General features: G+C 56.2%; 1 protein-coding gene across 3 annotated transcripts; it reads left to right on the top strand.

Annotated features, from left to right (window-relative positions):
• The first annotated feature begins 982 nt into the window (after window positions 1-982).
• Window positions 983-19342, top strand: NTRK1 (neurotrophic receptor tyrosine kinase 1). 3 transcript variants are annotated; one of them, XM_061403118.1, is made up of 17 exons: window positions 984-1224; window positions 4429-4503; window positions 4762-4833; window positions 6385-6453; window positions 7193-7338; window positions 7567-7709; window positions 10193-10325; window positions 11868-12194; window positions 12596-12613; window positions 12782-12834; window positions 13109-13211; window positions 13699-13845; window positions 14162-14292; window positions 14498-14670; window positions 16909-17149; window positions 17503-17661; window positions 18938-19342. In XM_061403118.1, exons 1-17 carry the CDS (start codon window positions 1013-1015, stop codon window positions 19121-19123), a joined length of 2388 nt encoding a protein of 795 aa, XP_061259102.1. In that variant the 5' UTR covers window positions 984-1012; the 3' UTR covers window positions 19124-19342. The 3 variants fall into 3 exon arrangements, with proteins under 3 accessions (XP_061259113.1, XP_061259102.1, XP_061259120.1); XM_061403129.1 differs by lacking the exon at window positions 12596-12613 and having other exon boundaries at window positions 983-1224; XM_061403136.1 differs by lacking the exons at window positions 984-1224; window positions 4429-4503; window positions 4762-4833; window positions 7193-7338 and having other exon boundaries at window positions 6189-6453.
• Window positions 19343-21182: the final 1840 nt, after the last annotated feature.

Below are 21182 nucleotides of genomic sequence, written 5' to 3'. Positions count from 1 at the left end.
GGCCCGTCCTCTAGCTGGTGCTGGGGACCAGGGGCTTTCCGGGTGCATGGCCTCCCTGGACCGACGTGTCCCCAGCTCCGCCCGCGGGCGGCTCCCGAGTCCGAGGAGGTAAGAGAAGATCTATTAATTTCTCCGCGCAGAAATCGATGCTCTTGTCAGAGCGGCGATCGATGCCTGCCCAGCCCAGCTTGGCCCTACCCTGCCCGAGGGCCAGTGCTGGCTGGCCCGGGTCAGTGGCTGACGCTGGGTCGCCAGGCGCAGCCCAGTGGGGGTTGCAGACCGCGCCGCCACCCACCCAACTCCGGCGGAGCTCACCCCTTGCGCGCGGGCTGCCAGCGCCGCCCTGTGGTCTCTCCTGGAAATCGGCGTCTCCGTTCCCGAGTTTCCATTCTCCGGCTGTTTGGGGGCGACACCATCCCTTTCTGTCTCTTCTGTTTTTCCTTCTCCAGCTCCTGCGTTTGGTTTCTTGGGAGTCCCTCCCCATTTCTTTCTAGAGTTTAGGGAGTATTTCCCCTAATTTATCCCAAGTGACAAGCACACTTCCTCAGGTACGCGCACAATGCGTAGTGAGATCTGAGGCCGGGGCCTGGCTAGGGTGACCTGGGCTACCACCGTTTCCAAGCTCAGTCATCTCACCTCCCCGCTAAATGCAGCGGCTTTAGGCTGGGAAAAATAATGTATCAACTTCCCAGTCTCCCCATTCCCAGCAGACACCTCTGAGGCTTTCTGAGGCTGCCCCTCCGCATCTACTGGAGCTGGGGGTACCTTGGGGGAGTAGGCTGACGCAGGGGGCCTCGGAAAAGGGTTGGGGCAGAGTTCGCGACTTAGAAGAGGAGAGGGCGGGGTTGGAGACAGAAGGGGCGGGGCGAGGCCGGGCGGAGGCCTCTGGCTCCGCCCTTTCCTGGCGACTGGTCTTTAACACCGCCCAGCGCACATGTCGGGGGAGGCCCGGCAGCGGCTGCTGCAAGCGCACAGACGGCTGCCCGGCCGTGGCGAGGCGGGCGCCGTCGCGATGCTGCGAGGCGGACGGGGCGGGCAACCTGGCGGGCACCTCCGGGCTACGGGGCCGGGAAGCCTGCTGGCCTGGTTGATGCTGGCATCTGCGGGCGCTGCATCCTGCCCCGATGTCTGCTGCCCCCACGGCCCTTCGGGGCTACGCTGCACCCGGCCGGGGGCCCTGGATAACCTCCTCCACCTGCCAGGCGCCGAGAACCTGACAGAGCTGTGAGTGTCTGGCGAGCCAGGGGGCGCGGGGACAGGCGGGCATAGCCGTGCCCCGTGGGCGCGGACTCACCGCTTGCGTGCTAGATCAGCAGGGGCGGGTGCGGCGGGAGACCGATAACACGCAAGTCTCGGCTGTGCCTTGGTTTTCCTCTGCTGCCTTGACAGCCTCCGCAGTTACTGCCTGGATGCTGGGCTCAGGGCAGCTTAGGTGCTAGCTTCGAGGAGAGGAAGAGGGGGCTCTCTGTGGACCAGATCCGAGAGAGCCCAGCCTTCTAGAAATCGCTTTCTGGAGCTCAGCCAGGAGCCCACCCTCTGCCCTATACAGGAGGTGGTTATCTGCAGAGAACACTCCCCACCCCCAGTTTGATACCCTTACCATTTTCCTTTCCCAGGGATAAATCCGCCCTTACCCCCTTCCTTGTCATGACCAGGCAAAGTCAGCTCTTCTCTCTCGAATTGGAAATTGAACTGAAATAGGTGGGAGGCGCTGAGGGGCCATAACTTGGTAGTTGAGCTCTCCTCTCCCGATTTCCACCATCTCTCCTCCCCACCACGGTTTAATTTGGAGGTAGGAAATGAGAGCCCCTCCAAGCTCCCCTCTCCACATCCCCATCTCTTTCATCACCCTTTTCTCCCTACTTTGCATAGGGAGACAGTGCCCTTGCTGAGAGATTTCCCTCCCTTCCAGACCTGAAACTGGGAGGAATCGCCAACATTTGAAGTATTCTGACATCCTGCATTAATTGGTTACAAAATACTCAAGTACTTTTTAGCAACTGGTGAAACCTATGGGAGTATTCTTTAATAATTGGCTTAGAGATACTCAAGCATCATATGATGGTGTCTGGAAAATACTTGAGTATTCTATGTGGCTGGTGCGGCCAGCAAGAGTTCTAGAAGAAGAAAGGACCTGCTAGAATATCCTCCTCCTATTAGGCCTGGGGTTAGACAGTGGGCAAGGAACCCTGGCCTCATGCAGTAATAGCCTGAAAGGTATCTGTGGCAGGGGCCATCAATGTCTGGAAGTGACTTGAGCAGCCTACGATAATTGGCACTGAGTTACTCGGGTATCTTGTGGTAATTAACGGGAAGGTACTCAATCTCGCTCCCTAATGGCGCTAGGGAGGCCAGGAGGAGAGATGGCCTTGTCTTGGTCTGGACCTAGGTTTCTGCATGATGGGAGGGAGGCCTGAAGTCTAGCCTGCCACCCCCAGTCCTGTGCATTTGTCACTGGGTCTGCAAAGCAGGGTCTAGGCTCTTGCATGTTCCCCATCAGCACTCTTTTCCTGATTCCCTTTCAAGCCCCTAGTGGGTCCAGCAGTGGGGAAGTGGGAGTGGGGAGTGTGGACAGGTGGGGGCTGGGGGCTGGAAGCCATGCAGGGTGTGAGTGGAGCTGTCCCTCTGGGTGGGGCAGCAGTCTAACCCCTGCCTCCATCTGCAAGGTCCCCTCCTCCTCCTTCACCCGCAGAGCTAACGAGGAGATAATGGACTCGAATAGACAGATTGATTATGAATCCAAACGAATGAGGCAGCTTTGAGCACGCTGCCTGACAGTTTGCACATACTCGGCCACCCTACCTTCTCACTCCCTCCCCGGGTCCCTCACCACCTCCTGAGGTCCCTACACCTCTAGGCTCTCTTGGCAGGAGCTGGGGGGTGAGTGGGTAGGATAGGGACCAACTCTCAGAGTCACTGGAATTTACTCCCTAGACCTCAGGGGACTGATGACCTGACACCTGCGTGTCCTGCAGGGGCCAGGTCTGGGAAGGGCTGGCAGTGTGTATATGTGTGGGGGGTGGTCATTCAGGCTGGCCCTGGTTTCCAAAGGCTAGGAAGAACAGGGTAGAGGGAGAGAGTTCTGAGAACAGGCAGTGAGTCAGGAGCCCCTGTGTGTGTGTGGCGGGGGTGGGGGGCGTTGGATGGGGACATGAGGTGTCCCTGCAAGGGCAGCTGACTTCTCAGGAACTCCCTGGCGTGTGAGATCCAGAAGCTGGACAGGGCCCCAGGGCAGCAGAAATCCCCCAGCCCTGCATGCCTGCTTTTACTTCTTTCTTTCTCTGCCCCCTATCTTGCTTTCTCTGGCTCTCTGTGCTTATCTCTCTGTCTCCCTTTTCTTATCTGTCTTTCTCCTTGTCTGTCTCCGTCTCTCTGCCAGTCTCTTCCTGTCAGTTCCTCTTCCTAGGTGTCTCTGTTTCGCTGTCTCTTTGTTTTTCTGCACACCCCCTGCCCCCGCAGCCTTCCCATTGCTCTCTCACTGCGTGAGACAGCCAGTCGATGCCTCTTCCCGTTCCTAACTCTGACTCCCTTCTCTCATGGCCCCTTTCTCCTCGCTGGGGCCCTCCTGGGGCAGGGAGGGGCTCAAGGGGTCCTTGACTGACAGCCTGTATGCCTGTCACTTGCTTTGCTGAAAGATGCCAGGGTGGTGGGGGTGGAGAATGGAAGGGTTTATACTTGAGTGTGGGGAGGGGCCAGCGGCTTTGAGGGGGAGAGGGTGGCATGTGTGTGTGTGTGTATGTGTGTGTGCGCGTGCTCTCGAAAGCATGCCCAGTAGTACGGGTGAGCCCAGACAGTGGTCTCTGAGCGGGTGTGTTTGGGAGCGCGTATTTTCATGGCCCCAGGCCTTCCTTTGTGCTGGGTGGGGCAGTGGCAGTGATGAGCGTAGGCCCCTCATGGAAGCGAGTGTTTGAGCATGACCCCCATTGTTGAGCATGTGCAGGAGAGGCTCTGTGTTTAAAAGCAGGACGCCAGGCTGCGAATGGACTCATGTGTGTCTGTGCATGCGAGTAATGCCCACACATTCTCACATGCATGTACGTGTGTGCATGCCTGAGCTATGTGGCTATGTGTGTCTATATGGGAGAGTGTAAGTGTGCACATGGGGACATCTGTGGGTTCACGCATGCATATGCTGGTGTATGTGAGGAGGTGCGTCTCTGTGTATATCTTTACACATCTCTGTGTGTGTGCTTGAATGTGTAAGAGCATGCATGTGTGATAGTGTGAGGATGCAGGCATGGGACTGTGTGACTGTGTGAGGGTCTCTGTGCGTATGTGGATGGGTGTGTAGGCGTTTACACGTGTAAACAGGTCTCTGTGTGACTGGATGCCTGTGGGTGCATGTGGTTGGGAGGGAGGGAGGCAGGTGAGTGTGGGGACTTGAGTGCGGGCCTGGGCCCCTGTGATTCCCATCCTCTCTCCACACAGCTACATCGAGAACCAGCAGCATCTGCAGCAGCTGAAGCGCAGTGACCTGAGGGGCCTGGGGGAGCTGAGGAAACTGTGAGGGGCTCTGCACAGGGCCTGGGAGACCAGAGGGTCAGGGAGGGTGCTAGGACCAAGGGCGCGAGGGGCCTAGGTGGACTGGGGTGGCTGAGGACTGAGGCGCTGGCTGGCCAGAGAGCTTGGTGGCCTCAGGGGTCCAGGGTTGCCGAGGAAGTGTTTGGGGCTCAGCACTAGAGACTGGGGGGCTGGCAGGGTGGAGAGCAGGGGCCCAGGTAACTGCTCCCCTCAGTGTTGACCCCGCTGTGCCCTCCCCAGCACCATCGTGAAGAGCGGTCTCCGTTCTGTGGCGCCAAATGCCTTCCATTACACTCCACGGCTCAGTCGACTGTGAGTGACCGGGGCTGGGCAGGGCGGGCTGGGAGACACCTAGGCTTGGGCGGCTAATGGGCTTGGCCCTCCCCAGGGCACTGTTCTGAGGACGGCCCCAGCCTGGTTAGGGAAGTCATCCCACCCATTCTCCTGGGCCTTTTTCTCATCCACTTCAGGGCTGGTGATCCTCTCAGCTCTCGCCCCTGCCAACTAGAAGGTCCTTCTTGCTGTCTCGCTTCCATGCTTCATGCTGCAGGACACTTCTCATGGTGCCTGCCTCGGTTTTCTTCCCGGGGTTCAGACACACGCAGTCCAAAGGGGGCAAGGATCAGGAGCAGGACCCTGGGTTCTGACCGGGACTCTGTCTCCCAACTATTTCCTGATCTCTGGGATGTCCTGGGTGCTGGGGGATCAGATCAGTCATTTGGCACACTCCCCTGGGAGTCACAGGCACCCCTTTTGTAGAGAAGGGGGCAAGGTCGAGAGAGACCTCCAAAGGCAAGACCCTTAGAGTCCCTGGTAAACCATTCCCTGGCCTCCTGAGGGTAGGAGTTCAGCTCCTCCTTCGCACCTGGGGCAGCTGGGGAGATGGGAAGTGTGGTGGGAGCCTCTGACTCACGGAGTTGTGCTGGGGACTCTAAACTCTCTGTTGTGTCCTGTGATTTACTAGGTGTGTTAAAATGCTTACTCAGTGACACCTCACAATACTTATTGTCAGTGAATCTTCACCGTTAGCCTGGTGAGAGAGGTAGCGTCATCCCCATTTTGGAGATGAGGATTCAGAGAATCAGCCAGGATAAGTTTCTGGGCTGAGGTCATATAACTGTAAGCGGCAGGACAGAAGGACAGTCAGCTCTGCCTGGCACTAAAATGGGTCTTGCTGATGATCCCTGTGTAGTGGCTACTTTCCAACTCAGCCCCCACAAACCAAAAGACAGCTAGGCAAGGAGAAGGGTCAGGGCAGGCCCCTCAGAAGCAGAAGGTCGCAGGTGTGGCAGCTCCAGAGTCCTGGAGCCGGCCCCTCGCCGAAAAACTCATTTTCTCTGTCTCTGCAACTGGGGGCTGGGGGCCTGCGGTCCCTTTCCTTAGTCCTTGAGGAGGGGAAGGAAGGAGGCGTGGGGAGGGGACCTGAGGAAGGACTCTGAGTTCCGAGGCATCCGGCAGAGGGCAAGCGAGGTGGGAGCCCATCCTCCCCTCCTTGCTGGCCCCGTCCTGGGCTCAGTGGGAGCACAGATGGAGCCCCTGCCCCCAGCTGGGGCCTCAGCACTTTGCCAGCTGGGGCCAAGAGTGGGGGAGGGGGAGCGGCTGTTCCTTCAGACCCCCTCCTCCCTGGGGTCTGGGAGGGGGTTAAGTGGGGTTAACCCTTGTTGTCCCAGGGAGAAGATGGGACTCAAAGAGCCTACCCAGCCCCCCACCCCAATGCCTCGCCCACGGGCTACTCGTAGTTGCCAGGGCTGGGGTAGGGGAGCCAGATGTCAACTTCCTCCTGGCTCCTCCCCTCGCTTACACTGGGTCAGACCGAGGTCGGGTCACTCAAGGGGTCTGTCTGCTCTGTCTCAACTCCTGCAGGAATCTCTCCTTCAACGCTCTGGAGTCTCTCTCCTGGAAAACGGTCCAGGGCCTCTCCTTACAGGAACTGTGAGTGTGGGAGCTTCCAGGGGCAAGGGCAGCAAGTGTGTGAGTGTGTGTGTGTTCTGTGCGGGCCCTCGAGTGCCTGTACATCTCTGTGAAGGTATGTCACTGTGTCTGTATGGAACTGTTGCGGGGGTGGGTAGGGGGTTCTCTGTGGGGATAGCATGTTTGGCTATCCACATGCATGTCTGTGAACCACCGCCCCCCCCCACCCCCATCAAAGCAGAGGCTGTGGGTCCCTGCAGCCACTGAGGGGATTATTGCCCTGGGCACATTTCGGGTGGAGGGGAGTGGAGAGCTGTGTGTTCTCAGGGCCGGGGGCTGGCACGGTTCTCTGGGCACAAGGGCATATCTGCCCACATTCCTAGCACACCAAGCTCGTGGGGGTGGTGGACAGCAGTGGGATGTGTTTGGTGGGCACCTAAGGCCTTTGGGTGTTACTCCGGAAAGCAGTGAGTGCCCTTCCCTCCTTGCCACCCTACTCAGAGCCCTCACCTGGCTTGCCACCCTCGGGAGCCTGGGTGGGGCAATTCTGTATAGCCTGTAGCTGGCTGTCTTTGATTTTTGGCATTCTGTTTCTTTCAGTGTCTCATGAAAGGGGTCCATGAGAGGAACTTCTCCCATGTCCCCACTCCTTCACCTCTAGACAGTCCACCCTGCTATCTAACTGCACTCCCTCTTGCTGTAGAACTTCCTTCACATCTGCCCTTCTCCCTGACTCTCTCTCTTCCCCCACACTCACCAGAGTCCTGTCGGGGAACCCCCTGCACTGTTCCTGTGCCCTGCTCTGGCTGCAGCGCTGGGAGGAGGAGGGGCGGGGAGGAGTGCGGGAACAGAAGCTGCAGTGTCCCGGGCAGGGGCCCCTTGCCCTCATGTCCAATGCCAGCTGCGGTAGGTGCTGCAGGTGGTGTGAGGGGCTGGGAAAGAGGGCACCCCTGGGGGGCGGGCATTGGGCAGGGCTCAGGGGACGAGCCCTGAAGGGGGGACTGGGGGAGAGAGCTGGGGGAAACTGAAGGTTGCGGGGAAGGGGCAGGGTCACTGGGGAGGGCGGAGGGAGGATCAGTGTCCCCAGGCAGGATTCGGAGGCCTCTCCCAGCTCTAACACCCCTCGGGCACCAGGTGAGCCCACGCTGAAGATCCAGATGTCCAATGCTTCCGTGGATGTGGGGGCCGACGTGTTGCTGCAGTGCCAGGTGGAGGGGCAGGGCTTGGAGCAGGCTGGCTGGATCCTCACGGAGCTGGAGGGGTCAGCCACAGTGATGGTGAGAAGCTCTCCACCGTCCCCGCCCCCACGCCCCCCTCCTGATGCACCCAAGCACAGGGAACAAAGACAGGGAAAGAGAGATAGCGAATAAGAAGCCCATAAAGGACGAGAGATGGACCAAGATGGTTTAGACCCTTGGGACTCAGGCTTGTGCTGTTGGGTAGCTATAGCACACCACATGCCCTCAGGGCAGACCTTGGTCCAGCAGGGACCCCAGGCTCCACTGATCAGCTAGAACGTAGGTCCCCACTCTGGGAAGATATGCTGGCTGCAAAGAGAGAGGGTCACAGAGCCCTCCCATATTGGAGCTGACCCGGGGAACCCAACACACCAGCTCTCCAATCCACCTTTCTAGATAAGGACACTGAGGGCCACGGAGAGGGAGCAACATTTGTGGTCCTGTGCCCAGGCCAGTTCTTCAGGGCCTTCCAGTCATTTTGTAGAGAATCCAGAAGCAGCATCCTCTTGGGTGTGTGATGAGCTTATTAGTAAGGGAGGCACGGTTCTGGTTTCAGCTCTCTCACTAATTAATTCTTGGAGTGACTTTTGGAAAAATCCCCCAATCCGCCTGCAGTTTGGTTTTCTTATCTGTCAACTGAGGAGATGGACATGATGGCCTTCAGATGTTCTCCCTGCCTCTGGGCACTTGCTGGCCTCTAGCTCTCTTATCCAGTTTGGGCATCTTCCCAGATCCTGCCCTTTGTCCTTAGGCTGGCAACAGGCAGCCAAGAGTAGCCATAACTGACTCAGGAGGTTTCATGGACAAGGACAGCAGGGGTCGACATTGGGCTGTGCCCACCCAAAAGCTGGCCCCGCGTGGGTGGACACACAGAGTCCAGGCCCTGGAAGGAGTCGGGCCAGTGAAAGCAGGGTGTGGTGTCTAGTTTGGAGGCCCTCGCTTTGGAAAGGGAATCAACCCCAGAATTGTTGGTGGTCCCTTGGGCTTCCCAAATGGCTCAGTGGTAAAGAATCCGCCTGCCAAGCAGGAGATGTGGATTCAATCCCTGGGTCTAGAAGATCCTCTGGAGAATGGAATGACAACCTCCTCCAGTACTCTTGCCTGAGAAATCCCATGCTCAGAGGGGGCCTGGTGGGCTGCAGTCCATAGGGTTGCAAAGAGTCAGACATAGCGGCTAAACGACAACAACCTGGGACAACATTGAAGGAGGAACCGCTGGAGTCCTGAGCAGGAGGTCTAGACACGGTAGGGGGACCACTGGCCACCAAGGGGTCCCACCTTCCCATAGATCAGAGCCTCTAAGGTTGAGTAATGGAACAGCAGGCAAGGCAGAAGCCGTGACCTTCAGGGGAGAGACCTTTGATAAGTTTGGAGAAATTCCAGATTTTTGCTGTTCTCTTTGGGAGCTTCACTTCTGTCTTCTAGTGACTTCCTGTAGAAAAGCCATTCCCTAGCTTAAATAGAGGGGAGGGGAGGCTGGTCCCCATCAGGTCACCATCAGGAGAGTGGCGGAACAGCTCAAAGGGAAGAGTTCATGGGATACCATATTCCAGAGTGACTTAGAGGAGCTGGAACAGCTGAGAGAAGCTTAGGCAGGGCTTCCCCTTCAAGTGGCTGGAACTCAGGGCTTGCACAAGAGGCTGGACAGCTCTTCTGGAATATGTGAACTCACATATTCCAATCGAAGCCCAGAGAAACTTCACCTTCCCTGGCATTTATTCAAGGGATTCCACATTCACGAAATTTCCAGAAAAATCAGATTTGCCCACTACTTCATTTATTTTCATCATTTTATGAAAATAGCTTTCTAAAAATGTCGAAAGATCATTTTGTCTACCTCCTCGGTTTACAAAATAAGAAAATCTTTGTTCAGCAAGATTAAAAAATTGTCTTAGGGCCATATAACCTCCGTGGTGTCTCAGGAAGAGAATCTGAATCTGAGTCAGTCTTTCGATGATGATTCAGAACCAAGTCCTTAGCTTCTGTCTAACTTCACTCTCTTTTTCCATCTGCCGAAGGTATTCATCACAGTTCTAACTGCTGCCCCGTTATCAGCACCATCTCTTTGTTTCAGATCTTCCTTGGGCTGAAACTAAATTTCTTAGAATTATGTGTTAAACAAGAATGAGTAGGTGGTGAGGTCCTAGCTGGTTTTCCAATTGGTTGTGTACATTTCTATACTTGGGATTTGTGACTTGTATTCAGCTGTTCAGATGGGTGGTTTTATGGTTTGGGAGACTTTGCGCCTATTTTGAGGTTATTGGTTGTGTTCTGGATTTTTCAGATCATTAAATCAGTGATCCAGGAGAAGGTGTAAACAGGCTCTGAAGGAGAGCCATTCTCTACCATATTCTCTCCCACACCTCTTCCCTTCCCGTCCCTCCCTCTCTTTTCCACCTGGAGCCAGAGGGGTTCCCCAAAGACATCAGCTCTGCCCCCCCCCACCACCCTCCTGCCCAGCTGCCTCCAGCCCCAAGCCAGCTGAAGCTCTTCTTCATTTCCCCCTCTTTTCTCTGACCCAGGAATCTGGGAGTCTGCCGTCCTTGGGGCTGACCCTGGCCAATGTCACCAGTGACCTCAATAGGAAGAACGTGACGTGCTGGGCGGAGAATGATGTGGGCCGGGCTGAAGTCTCCGCCCAAGTCAACGTCTCCTGTGAGTGCCAGTGACTGCCTCTGTGCCCACCCCATCCCTGCTTCCCGGAAAAAAGGATGTGAGGGTTGGGGGCTGCAGGAAAGGGGTGGGATGTACGTGTGTCCTCAGCTGCTCCCTCCCAGCTCTTTCCAGATTCCCATGAACTGATCCTTTGAGGGAAGTTCTGGGGGCTCGTCAAGGCCAGAGGGATGGAGAGGGATTTCTTTTTGGCCCCCTGTCCAAGTCTTGCTACTGAAGCCCTCAACACCAGCTACATCCATTCTCTCTGCTCCCTTGTATTTCTTCATGTTCATTCCTCTGTAGGACTTTTTGCCCTACTTCCTAGTTTTAAAAGAAGAAATTCTCCATGCAAGTTTCTCTTTAGGCTCACTGCCTAATTTCTCTAGGTCTGCCAACAAATTATTTAAAATCTTCTACATGGTATAATTTTTTCTTCTTTTCTTGGGAAACATACTTTACATAGATATGTACATAAAACATATACACTTTAAACAATAATTCGGCTTACAGACACTTCAGAAGACACCCCCTTCTCACTATTCAGAACCCCATCCTTCTCCTCCACCCCATTCTGACTTTTGTGACAATCATCTCCTTGCTTTTAAAAATAATTTTACACACATATGCTTCCCTCTCAGCATGGTTGAGTTTTGTCTGATCCTGTACATTATATAAATGGAATCATACCTCATATATTACTTTGTGTCTAATTTCTTCTGCTCTACATTATATTTGTAAGATTTGTTTATGTTAACTGGAGTAACAATTAGTTCATTCATTTCACTGCTGAATAGTATGCTGCTGCATGAATGCTGGCTGGAATTCCAGTGTCAATTGGGTATATGTATGCTCCTCTGTCCATGGGATTTTCCAGGCAAGAATACTGGAGTGGGTTGCCATTTCCTTCTCCGGGGGAACTTCCTAACCCAGGGATCGAACCTGTGTCTCTTACATCTCCTGCATTGGCAGGTGGATTCTTTATTAGTAGTGTGCTTCACCCAGTTCTTGTCCACTGAGAACCCCGTGTGTGTGTGTATACACACACACACACACACACACACACACACATATGTATATATATATACTTTTTTCTATTATTGAAAGTCTTTTACTTCTTTCAGGTTGGGTCTATTTCAAACCCATATCTTTTTCCAAAGAGTTTAAAAATTATATATATATATTTGCTTGTTTGATCTTTTAGGACCCTTCCAGATCCCCTTAAGCTTGACTACACTAAATTTTTCTGGATTCCCTCATCCGAAAGACTCCATGTCTAATTTCTATGAGCTGGAACCCTACTTCTCTAGGACTGTTACTTATTTACTTTAAACCCACCGCTTAAATTCTTTAAGCTTCTGAATATATACATCTGCTGCCTGACTTTATTTAAGACTTACTGTCAGCTTTCTTCAAAACATCTCTGCTTGTGAATTTCTTGGAGCCCGCTGACCCGTTTCTCTTAGGCTTGAGCCTTTTGACTGTCCACCCTCAGCCTCCCCGGGACGCCTCCTGACTCTCCCTGTCACCCTCTCCGGCCCGCAGTCCCAGCCAGCGTGCATCTGCAAGCCGCCGTGGAGCAGCACCACTGGTGCATCCCCTTCTCGGTGGACGGGCAGCCAGCGCCCTCTCTGCGCTGGCTCTTCAATGGCTCCGTGCTCAACGAGACCTCCTTCATCTTCACCGAGTTCCTGGAGCTGGCAGCCAACGAGACGATGCGCCACGGCTGCCTGCGCCTCAACCAGCCCACCCATGTCAACAACGGCAACTACACGCTGCTGGCAACCAACCCCTTGGGCCAGGCCGCCGCTTGGGTCATGGCCGCTTTCATGGACAACCCTTTCGAATTCAACCCTGAGGACCCCATTCCTGGTGCGAGGGCCACCCTGAACCCTGCTCCCACCCCCTGGGCCCCAACCGGGTGCAGATCCAGGTGTCCGGGGAGGCCTGGCCCACTTCCCACTGTGATCCTGACCCTGGAAGTTGGAGGGCCTGGTCCCGGACAGAAAGTAGCCTGGAGTTCTGGTGTCCAGCTCTGTGCTGGCTTCCTTGCCCCAGCCTTCCCCAGCCCCAGGAGTCCTGCACCCCTGAATTATTCCATTCACTAGGGCTGGCTGAAGAGAGAGCCACGAACCAGGGCATCCCTGGCCCAGCTGGAGCAGCTCCGCCTCCCCCTCCCACTCCCACCCACGAAGGGATGAGTCCAGAGGGGGAAGGGGACTCACTGCTCCTTTCCTCCATGTGATTGCTCTCTCTCCTCCCTCCTGCTGCAGTCTCCTTCTCGCCAGTGGGTGAGTAACCCAAGCCGGAGGGCAGGTTCTGTCTGGTCCCTGGAGCTGGGAGCTGTCGCTGGGGCAGGGGGCACAGTTAACCCTTGAGGGTTCAGCCGGGGCCAGGGTGGGGAGTCTGTGGAGGAGATACAACCTGTGACAAAGCCTTTCTACCCTGTGTCCCCACAGACACCAACAGCACTTCCGGAGACCCAGTGGAGAAGGATGAGACTCCTTTTGGGGTAAGCATGGGAAGTGGAAGCTTGTTCAGGACTTAGGACAGGGAGCTGGGCTGGAGGCTCCTCTGTATGTCATTTCCAGTCAGAGCACAGAGAGCAGCAGAGTCTGGCCTGAGCTCCATCAACACCTTCACAGCCGTGACTCGGGGGCCAGGGGAGGAGAAGGCAGGTGTGGGGGCCTGGCTCTGGGCATCTATGCAGGATGGAGAAGTAGTTGACTAGTGGGGAGCTCTGAGGGTTCAGGATGACTACTAGATCCAACCACCCCATACCCCAGGTCTCAATGGCTGTGGGCCTGGCCGTTTTTGCCTGCCTCTTCCTTTCTACAACATTTCTTGTGCTCAACAAATGTGGACGCAGGAACAAGTTTGGGATCAACCGTGAGTAGAGGGGCTGTGGAGGGGCCGTCAGTCTGTCTTCCTGGCTTTATTTCCTCCTGGTTGTTCCCGACTCTGTCCTCTGTGTGGGGGCCTGGGTACACATGGGGTTCGAGAGAGTGGGTGTTTGGGGTATATGTGGACTCGTGAGTGTGAGTGTGTCGGTGCTGAAGCCAGGGGAGTTTCAGAAGTAGCAGCTGCTAATTGGTGGCTGGATTGTAGTCAAACACTAAGTGGATCTGGGAGGTCTGAGCTCTGCGGGGGGGCAGTGGGGGAGTTCTCTGGTGGCCCACGGGGCCTGGGATTGGACAGGAGCCAGACGGAGAATGGCTGGAGTGCCTCCCCTTCCCCCTGCGTCTGTCTTGCCTCCCAGCTCCTCAGTTCTTCCCGTGCAAGTTAGGAGGTGGGGTCACCCGGCACCCTGCAGCCTGGCAGGAGCCAGGGTGTGTGCTTGGGCTGTGACCCCTCCACGTGACTGTGTCCTTCCCAGGCCCTGCTGTGCTGGCTCCGGAGGATGGATTGGCCATGTCCTTGCATTTCATGACTCTGGGTGGCAGCTCCTTGTCTCCCACTGAGGGCAAAGGCTCTGGGCTCCAAGGCCACATCATTGAGAACCCACAATACTTCAGTGATGCCTGTGAGGGGCTGGGTCAAGGGTGGGGGCAAGCCTGTGTGTGTGTGTTTGTACATGTGTGTGCATGTGAAGAGGTTCCTGGGTGTCATTGCCTTTGCCCACCCCAGGCCTGAACAAACCTTTCCTCCCAGCCCCCCACCACCCAGGTCCCCATCACGTCATGGGACCTGGTGAGGGCTCAATTTCAGTGTGACCCTCTGTCTTGACGGGCGCCCCCTGTGCCAAGCACAACCCTGCGGGACAGTCCTGTCCTTGCCCCTGTCCCGTCCCTCTTCCAAGACTGGGGATCTTGGCTGATCCTGCAAGCCCCCACTCCCAGGTGTTCATCACATCAAGCGCCGAGATATCGTGCTCAAGTGGGAGCTGGGTGAGGGTGCCTTTGGGAAGGTCTTCCTTGCCGAGTGCCACAACCTGCTGCCTGAGAAGGACAAGATGCTAGTGGCTGTCAAGGTAAGACCCTGGCCACGAAGTATTGCTGGTCCAGGGCCCACCTCCCAGAGCACTGTCATGCCAAGACAGAGTGCTCAAGACAGGGGAGAGGGGAGAGGCTGGGACCTGGCCTAGTTCACGACTTGGGGGTGGATGCTGGGCCAGCTGGGATGTGAGATGGTCAAGACTGGGCCTGCATCCGGGGATGTCCGACCCTACCATCCAGGCGCTGAAGGAGGTGTCTGAGAGCGCCCGGCAGGACTTCCAGCGAGAGGCCGAGCTGCTCACCATGCTCCAGCACCAGCACATCGTGCGCTTCTTCGGCGTCTGCACTGAGGGCCGCCCGCTGCTCATGGTCTTTGAATACATGCGGCACGGTGACCTCAACCGCTTCCTCCGGTACGAGGGCCCGCCCGGCCCTGGCTCTGGCCCCCGGCCCATGGCCTGTCCTCCCTTCCCTACAAGCGCACCCTGGCTTGTCTGCTGAACTTGGGAAGAACACCAGGAAGGAGCAGGAAGGCACAGCTCCGGTCCCCAAGGAGCTCTGAGGCAGATGTGTGGATGTGGGGAGAGTCCGTGTGGAGGGCAGAGTGACAGTGTCAGGGAGACTGCAGTAGTGGAAGCCACGAGCTGAGGCTGCAGGATGGCTGGGCTTTGTGGAGAATGTGCGTGCATTTGTGTGTGGCACACAGAAGCTGTGTCCATAGGAGGGGGCAGTGTGGGTCACGATGATAACAGCAATGACAAACATTTATCAGACGCTTGCCATGTTCCAGGCGCTATGTTACATATTTTACAATTCATTTATGACTGTATGTCCTTATACCTATATATCTGTAATAATCTAAATGGATATTTATTTTTCATAGTTACCTAGCGTATATGGCAATTTATACTTGAGGAAAATTCCCCCAAATTTCCTTTCTTTGGCTTGAGACAGAACAACTCTGATAGGTTTAATAACTTAAAACTTCTAGAAATGTACCCATTTCTCAGATGAGGCTTAGAGAGGTTCAGTGACTTGCCCAAAGGCACACAGGTAACAAATGATCCAGATGTGTGATGGTCACGTGTTCCATTTGCTGAACTCTTCTCTGATGAGGTGGACCCCCCCAGCCCGCAGCCCCCGAGGTCAGAGCAGGATGGAGCAGAAAGGGCCAGGGTTTGGGATCAACTGCGACTTGTTAACTGAGCCTTCCTTGTCAAGTAGTTCCCCTCTCTGGCCTCAGTTTCCCCACCAGTAACAGGGACAACGGAGGACTGTGGTTCTGGATGAATGTCTTTGTACAGTTGATGGTTGTGATTTGGTCTCTAAACATCCCCACTGAGAGTGCTGGGTCATTCACGTAGCCAGGCTGCAGAATTCAGCTGGAAAAGACCCCAGAGTCTGAGCTTATCTTAAGGATGGGGAGGAGCCCGGGGAGGATGTGGAGCAGGAGGGAGGTGAGGTCAGATCTGAGGTTGTGTGTGGAGGTGGATTGGCTCAGAGGAATCCAGGTCAAGAGGAGGCCAGAGAGAAGCCCTTCCCCTTGCTCACCAGACATGGTGTGGGCTCCCTGCTAGGGGCCGGATATCAGCGAGGACCCATCTGGGGCCCAGGATGTGGGGAGAGCAGCTTTATATGGTAGACAGAGCATAAGGAAACCAAAGGGGGAACTCATGAACGCTCCTAGACGAGTCTGGAAGACTTCCCCTAGGAGGGGCCGTCTGCTCCTCCTTGCCCCTGGGTTTCTATCTCTGCCTGGTGCACTGGGCCTCCTTTCCCAGCCACATAACCCACTCCTGTCTCCCATCCCTTCGAGTGGTTTATCAGCCTCCCTTCCTAAGGGCTTGAGTCTCAGTTTAGATGTCTCTTCCTCTAGGAAGCCTTCCCTAACTTCTTCCATCCCTACCCTGAGTGCCCCCAGGCGCCCCTCACGCTGCACTGCTGTAACCCGCCTATTTGCATCCTCCCCTCCACTGTAGCTCTGGTGCCTGGCACCACTGGAGATGTTTACCAAATGTCTGGAATAAACAAAGAAATAAATGGATGAGGAGAAAGTTGGCCAGTAGGAAAAGGGCAATACTGACAAAACCACCAGCTCAGATAGCCTCAGAAGAAGGAGTATTTGAGGAGTGGTCTGGAGGGGTAGGTGTGGGCAGGAGGAGGGCATCCTGGAAGCTGTGGGAAGGAAGGCAGATCCCACAGGAATGGCTGAATACTGAGGGCAAAGGTGAGAGGCAGAAATGGAGGACTCCCGGGTTTCAGGCTGACAGCCTGGGTGAGGGACACACCTCCATGAGGCAGGGGCACACCTGGGGGAGGATGCTGAGCATCTTGGCTGGGTTTTAGTCGGACATGTAGCTGGGCAAGAGGTGTAGGAGCCAGCGGGCAGCTAGATGCTGAGGTTGGAGTTTAAGGTGGCTGCCCGAGAGGAAGGCATGCACTTGGGAAATGTGGGCACTAGGGGATGCTCTGGAGGTGGGCACACCAGCCGGCCCCCATCCAAGCCCCTTCAGACACCTGGTTCCCCTGTTCTCTCCTTCCTACCTTCCCTGAGTCCCTCCCCCATTTCCCCCAGCTCCCCTCCCTTCTCTCAGGCTCCCCCAAGGTTCTCTCCTCCTAGCCCATCCCTTCTCCCTCACTCTTTCTCGAAGGTCCCACGGGCCTGATGCCAAGCTGCTGGCTGGTGGGGAGGACGTGGCTCCGGGACCCCTGGGCCTGGGGCAGCTGCTGGCCGTGGCTAGCCAGGTCGCTGCGGGAATGGTGTACCTGGCAGGTCTGCACTTCGTGCATCGGGACCTGGCCACACGCAACTGCCTGGTGGGTCAGGGACTAGTGGTTAAGATCGGCGATTTCGGCATGAGCCGGGATATCTACAGCACCGACTACTATCGCGTAAGGGTCTTTCAGCCCAACCCCTCCCCCAGCCTCCAAACTGTAGACACGCCGTGGCCGCGTCCCCGTAGAGGGCATGCCCTTGCTGGCCACGCCTTCCTCGGGCGGTGTGGGGTCTGAGACCCTCTGATCCTGGTTTTTTAACCCTCCTCCTACTCCCTTGGCCCTCAGTGGAGGAGGGTCTGTCTCCACTGTTCTGGACGGACACGGCACCAACGGTTTCTCTCTCTTAGCCCTGGGAGGGAGAGCCACTTCTATTTATTTTTAATGACGGGGCTGGGGGCGGGTCTGCGCCGGGAGAGGCTGTCCGCGGGGCGGGCGCCCCCTGGAGGTGACGCGGCGTCCGCCGGCAGGTGGGAGGCCGCACCATGCTGCCCATTCGCTGGATGCCGCCCGAGAGCATCCTCTACCGCAAGTTCACCACCGAGAGCGACGTGTGGAGCTTCGGCGTGGTGCTCTGGGAGATCTTCACCTACGGCAAGCAACCCTGGTACCAGCTCTCCAACACCGAGGTCAGTACCGCTCCGCAGCTCGCTCCCTGCCGGCCACCCCTTCCCTGTCCCTTTGGGTCCCTGTTTTGGGGAATTCTGTCCCCTTCTGCCCCTCATCCCACCGCCGCCGGCACTCATCCGGCATCCTGCCGGCCCTGCTCCCTCCACCCCAACCGTATTCTTGTACACCTTCTCCTATTTTAACCGGCTCCTGGGAGAACCTCAAAGCACTTTATAAATGGAGCCCAGACCACCATCCCTCGCTGCATTTTGTAGACCTAGTAGGCATTATCGGAGTGAAGGGGAGAGGCGTGGAAAGAGGAACATAGCCCGGGCGCGCCTGACCCTACAGCAGGAAGGCTGGAGGTTAGACTGCAAGAAGGACAGTCCCCACCTCCCCTTGCCCCCCGGATTGGACACAGCCAGAGCAGGCCCCAGGTGTTCCCTCTCGCAGAGCAGCTCCCCTCACCCGCTCCTTGGCTCGCAGCTGTCAGTTTGCATTTCTCCTCCTAATGCAGTCTGCTCCCTGGAGGCTAGTGGGGTGGGGGAGAGGGTTATAGATTTTAATTTTCTCAAGCACTGAGAGAAGGAATGGAATTAGTGCCGTCCATAACCCAAGTCCTCTAATGCGGAGGGAGGGAAGAAGCGGGGGATGAAGAGGCTCCAGGCCCTTCAACCATCTCCCTGCCACATTCTCTCCTTTGGATCCGTCAGCTTCTTAGCAGTCCTTCCTGGAGTCAAACTTTGAGCGTTCCCACTGCAGTGTCTTTGTCAGAGGAGCTAGGTGCCCACATAGTGGTACCTACAGAAGACAGAAAAAGTGGCGTTGCCCTCTACCTTAAAATGCAAGCGACCCACTTTTCAAGTCCTTTACCTGCAACCCTGCTCTATTTCCTTTTTGCCCTCTGGAGCTGAGAGATGGAGAACCCTTCCCTTCTTCCAATCAGCCCTCAACACTTAGCTGATGGATTTGGCAAATGTCTTGGCCCCTCTCCTTCCTCAACCCACCTGGCAAGTCTGCTGAGGGTCTGATTCCAGCCCTTTGGGATGCAGTTCTACCCTAGTCCAGCCTTCACAGGGTCTATCTAGCTCTAATCCCTGTCACTGCTCAGAGTCAGAGTGGACACGAATCTTAGGCTTCACTGCATCCTTTTAAACTATTAGGTGCCGTGAGGCCCAGACATATTGTGTGACCTGCCTTGGGAGCCTCAGTGAGGCAGAGGCAGTGCTGGGTCTGGCCTCACTCTCCTGCCCCTGGCCCAGTATGCCCTCTCCTCTCTCCCTCTGGTGGCCCCAGGCGATCGAGTGCATCACGCAGGGACGTGAGCTGGAGCGGCCGCGTGCTTGCCCACCGGAGGTCTACGCCATTATGCGGGGCTGCTGGCAGCGGGAGCCCCAACAACGCCACAGCATCAAGGATGTGCATGCCCGGCTGCAAGCCCTGGCCCAGGCGCCTCCTGTCTACTTGGATGTCCTGGGCTAGGAGGCTGGCTCAGGGCCTGGGGCTGGGTAGCCAAATGCGGAGTACTGCAGCCTGCCCTCAGCAACTGCCATGGTTCCCAGCAGCCCCAGGGTGATCTCAAAGCATCTAACTCACCCTCAGCATGTGGGAGGGGACAGACAGGTGGGGTCTGGGAGTGCAGGATGTTCCTGCTTTCTCTAGGCAGGGTTCCGTCATAGCAATTATATTTATTATCCCTTGGTTGTGTCTCTTGCCAATTCTTGGGATGACATCCTTCTGGGAGGGGGTTATTGGGGCTCAGGTAAGGGGATGACTCTGTGGGCTCCTCCCCCTCTCTGGTGAACCCCAGCTACCTACCCCTACTGCATGCAGCTGTCACCTCTGTCTTGGGGCTGTAGTTTGCCTCCTAGTACCATGGCCATCTTGTCTGCATGGTAGTGAAGGAGCCTTGGGTCAAGTTTCCTAGACCTTCAGACCCCAATTGCCTGTCTCTGTGTTTCATTCAGGAAGGCTGCAGTGGGAGGAATTGAAGTTAGATGGGGTGGTGGACAGGATGGAAGCATTGCTGGGGTGAGTCTTCCTTGTATCGGAGTTCCCAAAACAGAGCAAGCACACAATACAACAAATGGTTGAGAAAGAAAGAGAGGTGGGGCGAGCTTGCATACATGGGTGCATGTATGCATGTGTGTGTGTGTGTACATGTGGCTGGGACAGGGAAGGAGTAGGGTAAAGGAGTGGCTGAGGGAAGCAGGACCCCTTCTTCCTTCCACTTTGTCACGCTTCTTGGCTCTGAGTGCTTTGAGGTCCGTTCCTGGAGGCCAGGGACTGAGCAAGGTGGCTATTTCCTAAGGACCAGGTAGGCTGTCTCCCCATTCCATTCTGCCTGAGGGAGGAGCATGCTCTCCCTGCCCCTCTGTCCCTTGGAACACCACTGGTCTTACTTAGTGGCCTGAGGCTTCTGTCAACTCTGAGGCCGGGTGAGGTCCCCCCACCCCGGGACCTGGGCCCTGTCCCCATCTTCCTCACCCAGGAGCAGGGAGAAGCAATTCCACCCCCCCCTACTCCAGCCCCATCACTTCCAATCACCTGCCCATCTCCTGCAATAACCCACGCTCTCCATGGCTCCTCAGGGCCGACAGCATGGCTGTCTCTTTTCCCTGGGTGTCCAGCTCCCCCCACCCGGTGATTCAATCTGGGTCTTATCACCCCGAGGCCTAGCCCGATGGTGTCTGCCTCTTGTCCAGGCTGGTTAGTGCTAATGGAGGTCTGACCCAAGGCTGCAGGTTGATTGATGGGGGGGTCTGGTCTCTGAAGGCCAAGTTCAGAAGCCCTCTTCTCATGTCCTGGGCTGGGTGGGGCTGGCGAGGCACCACTCCTGGGGAGGGAGGGCTTAAGCAGAAGTGATTGGGAGGAAAGGAGGTTGGAATATGCTGGGAGAGACAGGGTCGGAGGATCAGATCCAACGGGTGAGCCCAGAGACAGTGCGAAGAGAGAGACCGTGCAGAAAAAGAAAGGGAGAAGACCTGTAGATGTGGAGACAGGCCAAGAGACTGCAGGGAAGGTGCATACAGAGAAGGAGAAAGAGACATACAGCTGGGGGGACACAAGTGGAGAGACAGATGTGCAGATCAGTGGCATAAGCAGACACAAGTGGGACAAGCGGCTGAATCAGGTAGTCCTGGAGAATAGCATGGCCTCCTGTGGGGGGGAAGCCTTCTGGCTCATCCACACTCCCATCTCCCCCACCTCCTCTGCCCCTTGAGCCTCTCTTCCAGGCCGGGGAGGGAGGTAGGACACACTTCCAGCCTTGGAGACTCTGCCAGTAGAGGCGTAGGGGGCCTGGGGTTGGCTGGCACTGAGCATCACTGAAGCAGAGGGGATGGAGGTCAGGTAGCAGAAGGGACCTGCCAGGGCAGGTGGAGCATTTCCAAGGGTAAGAGCATCAGAGGCTTTTAATACCACAGCTGGAGGTGTTGCAGGGAGAGCTGGGCAGGTGAGGCGAGGGGTTCTGGGAACAAGGTTAAGACAAGGAAAGGAAACTTCTGTGAGGGTGTGGGAGAGGGCACTGGATAGCTTTTAT

The sequence above is a fragment of the Bos javanicus genome, chromosome 3 (assembly GCF_032452875.1).
Source record: "Bos javanicus breed banteng chromosome 3, ARS-OSU_banteng_1.0, whole genome shotgun sequence".
Taxonomy (NCBI): Eukaryota; Metazoa; Chordata; class Mammalia; order Artiodactyla; family Bovidae; genus Bos; species Bos javanicus.
This window is presented reverse-complemented; position numbering and strand designations above follow the sequence as displayed.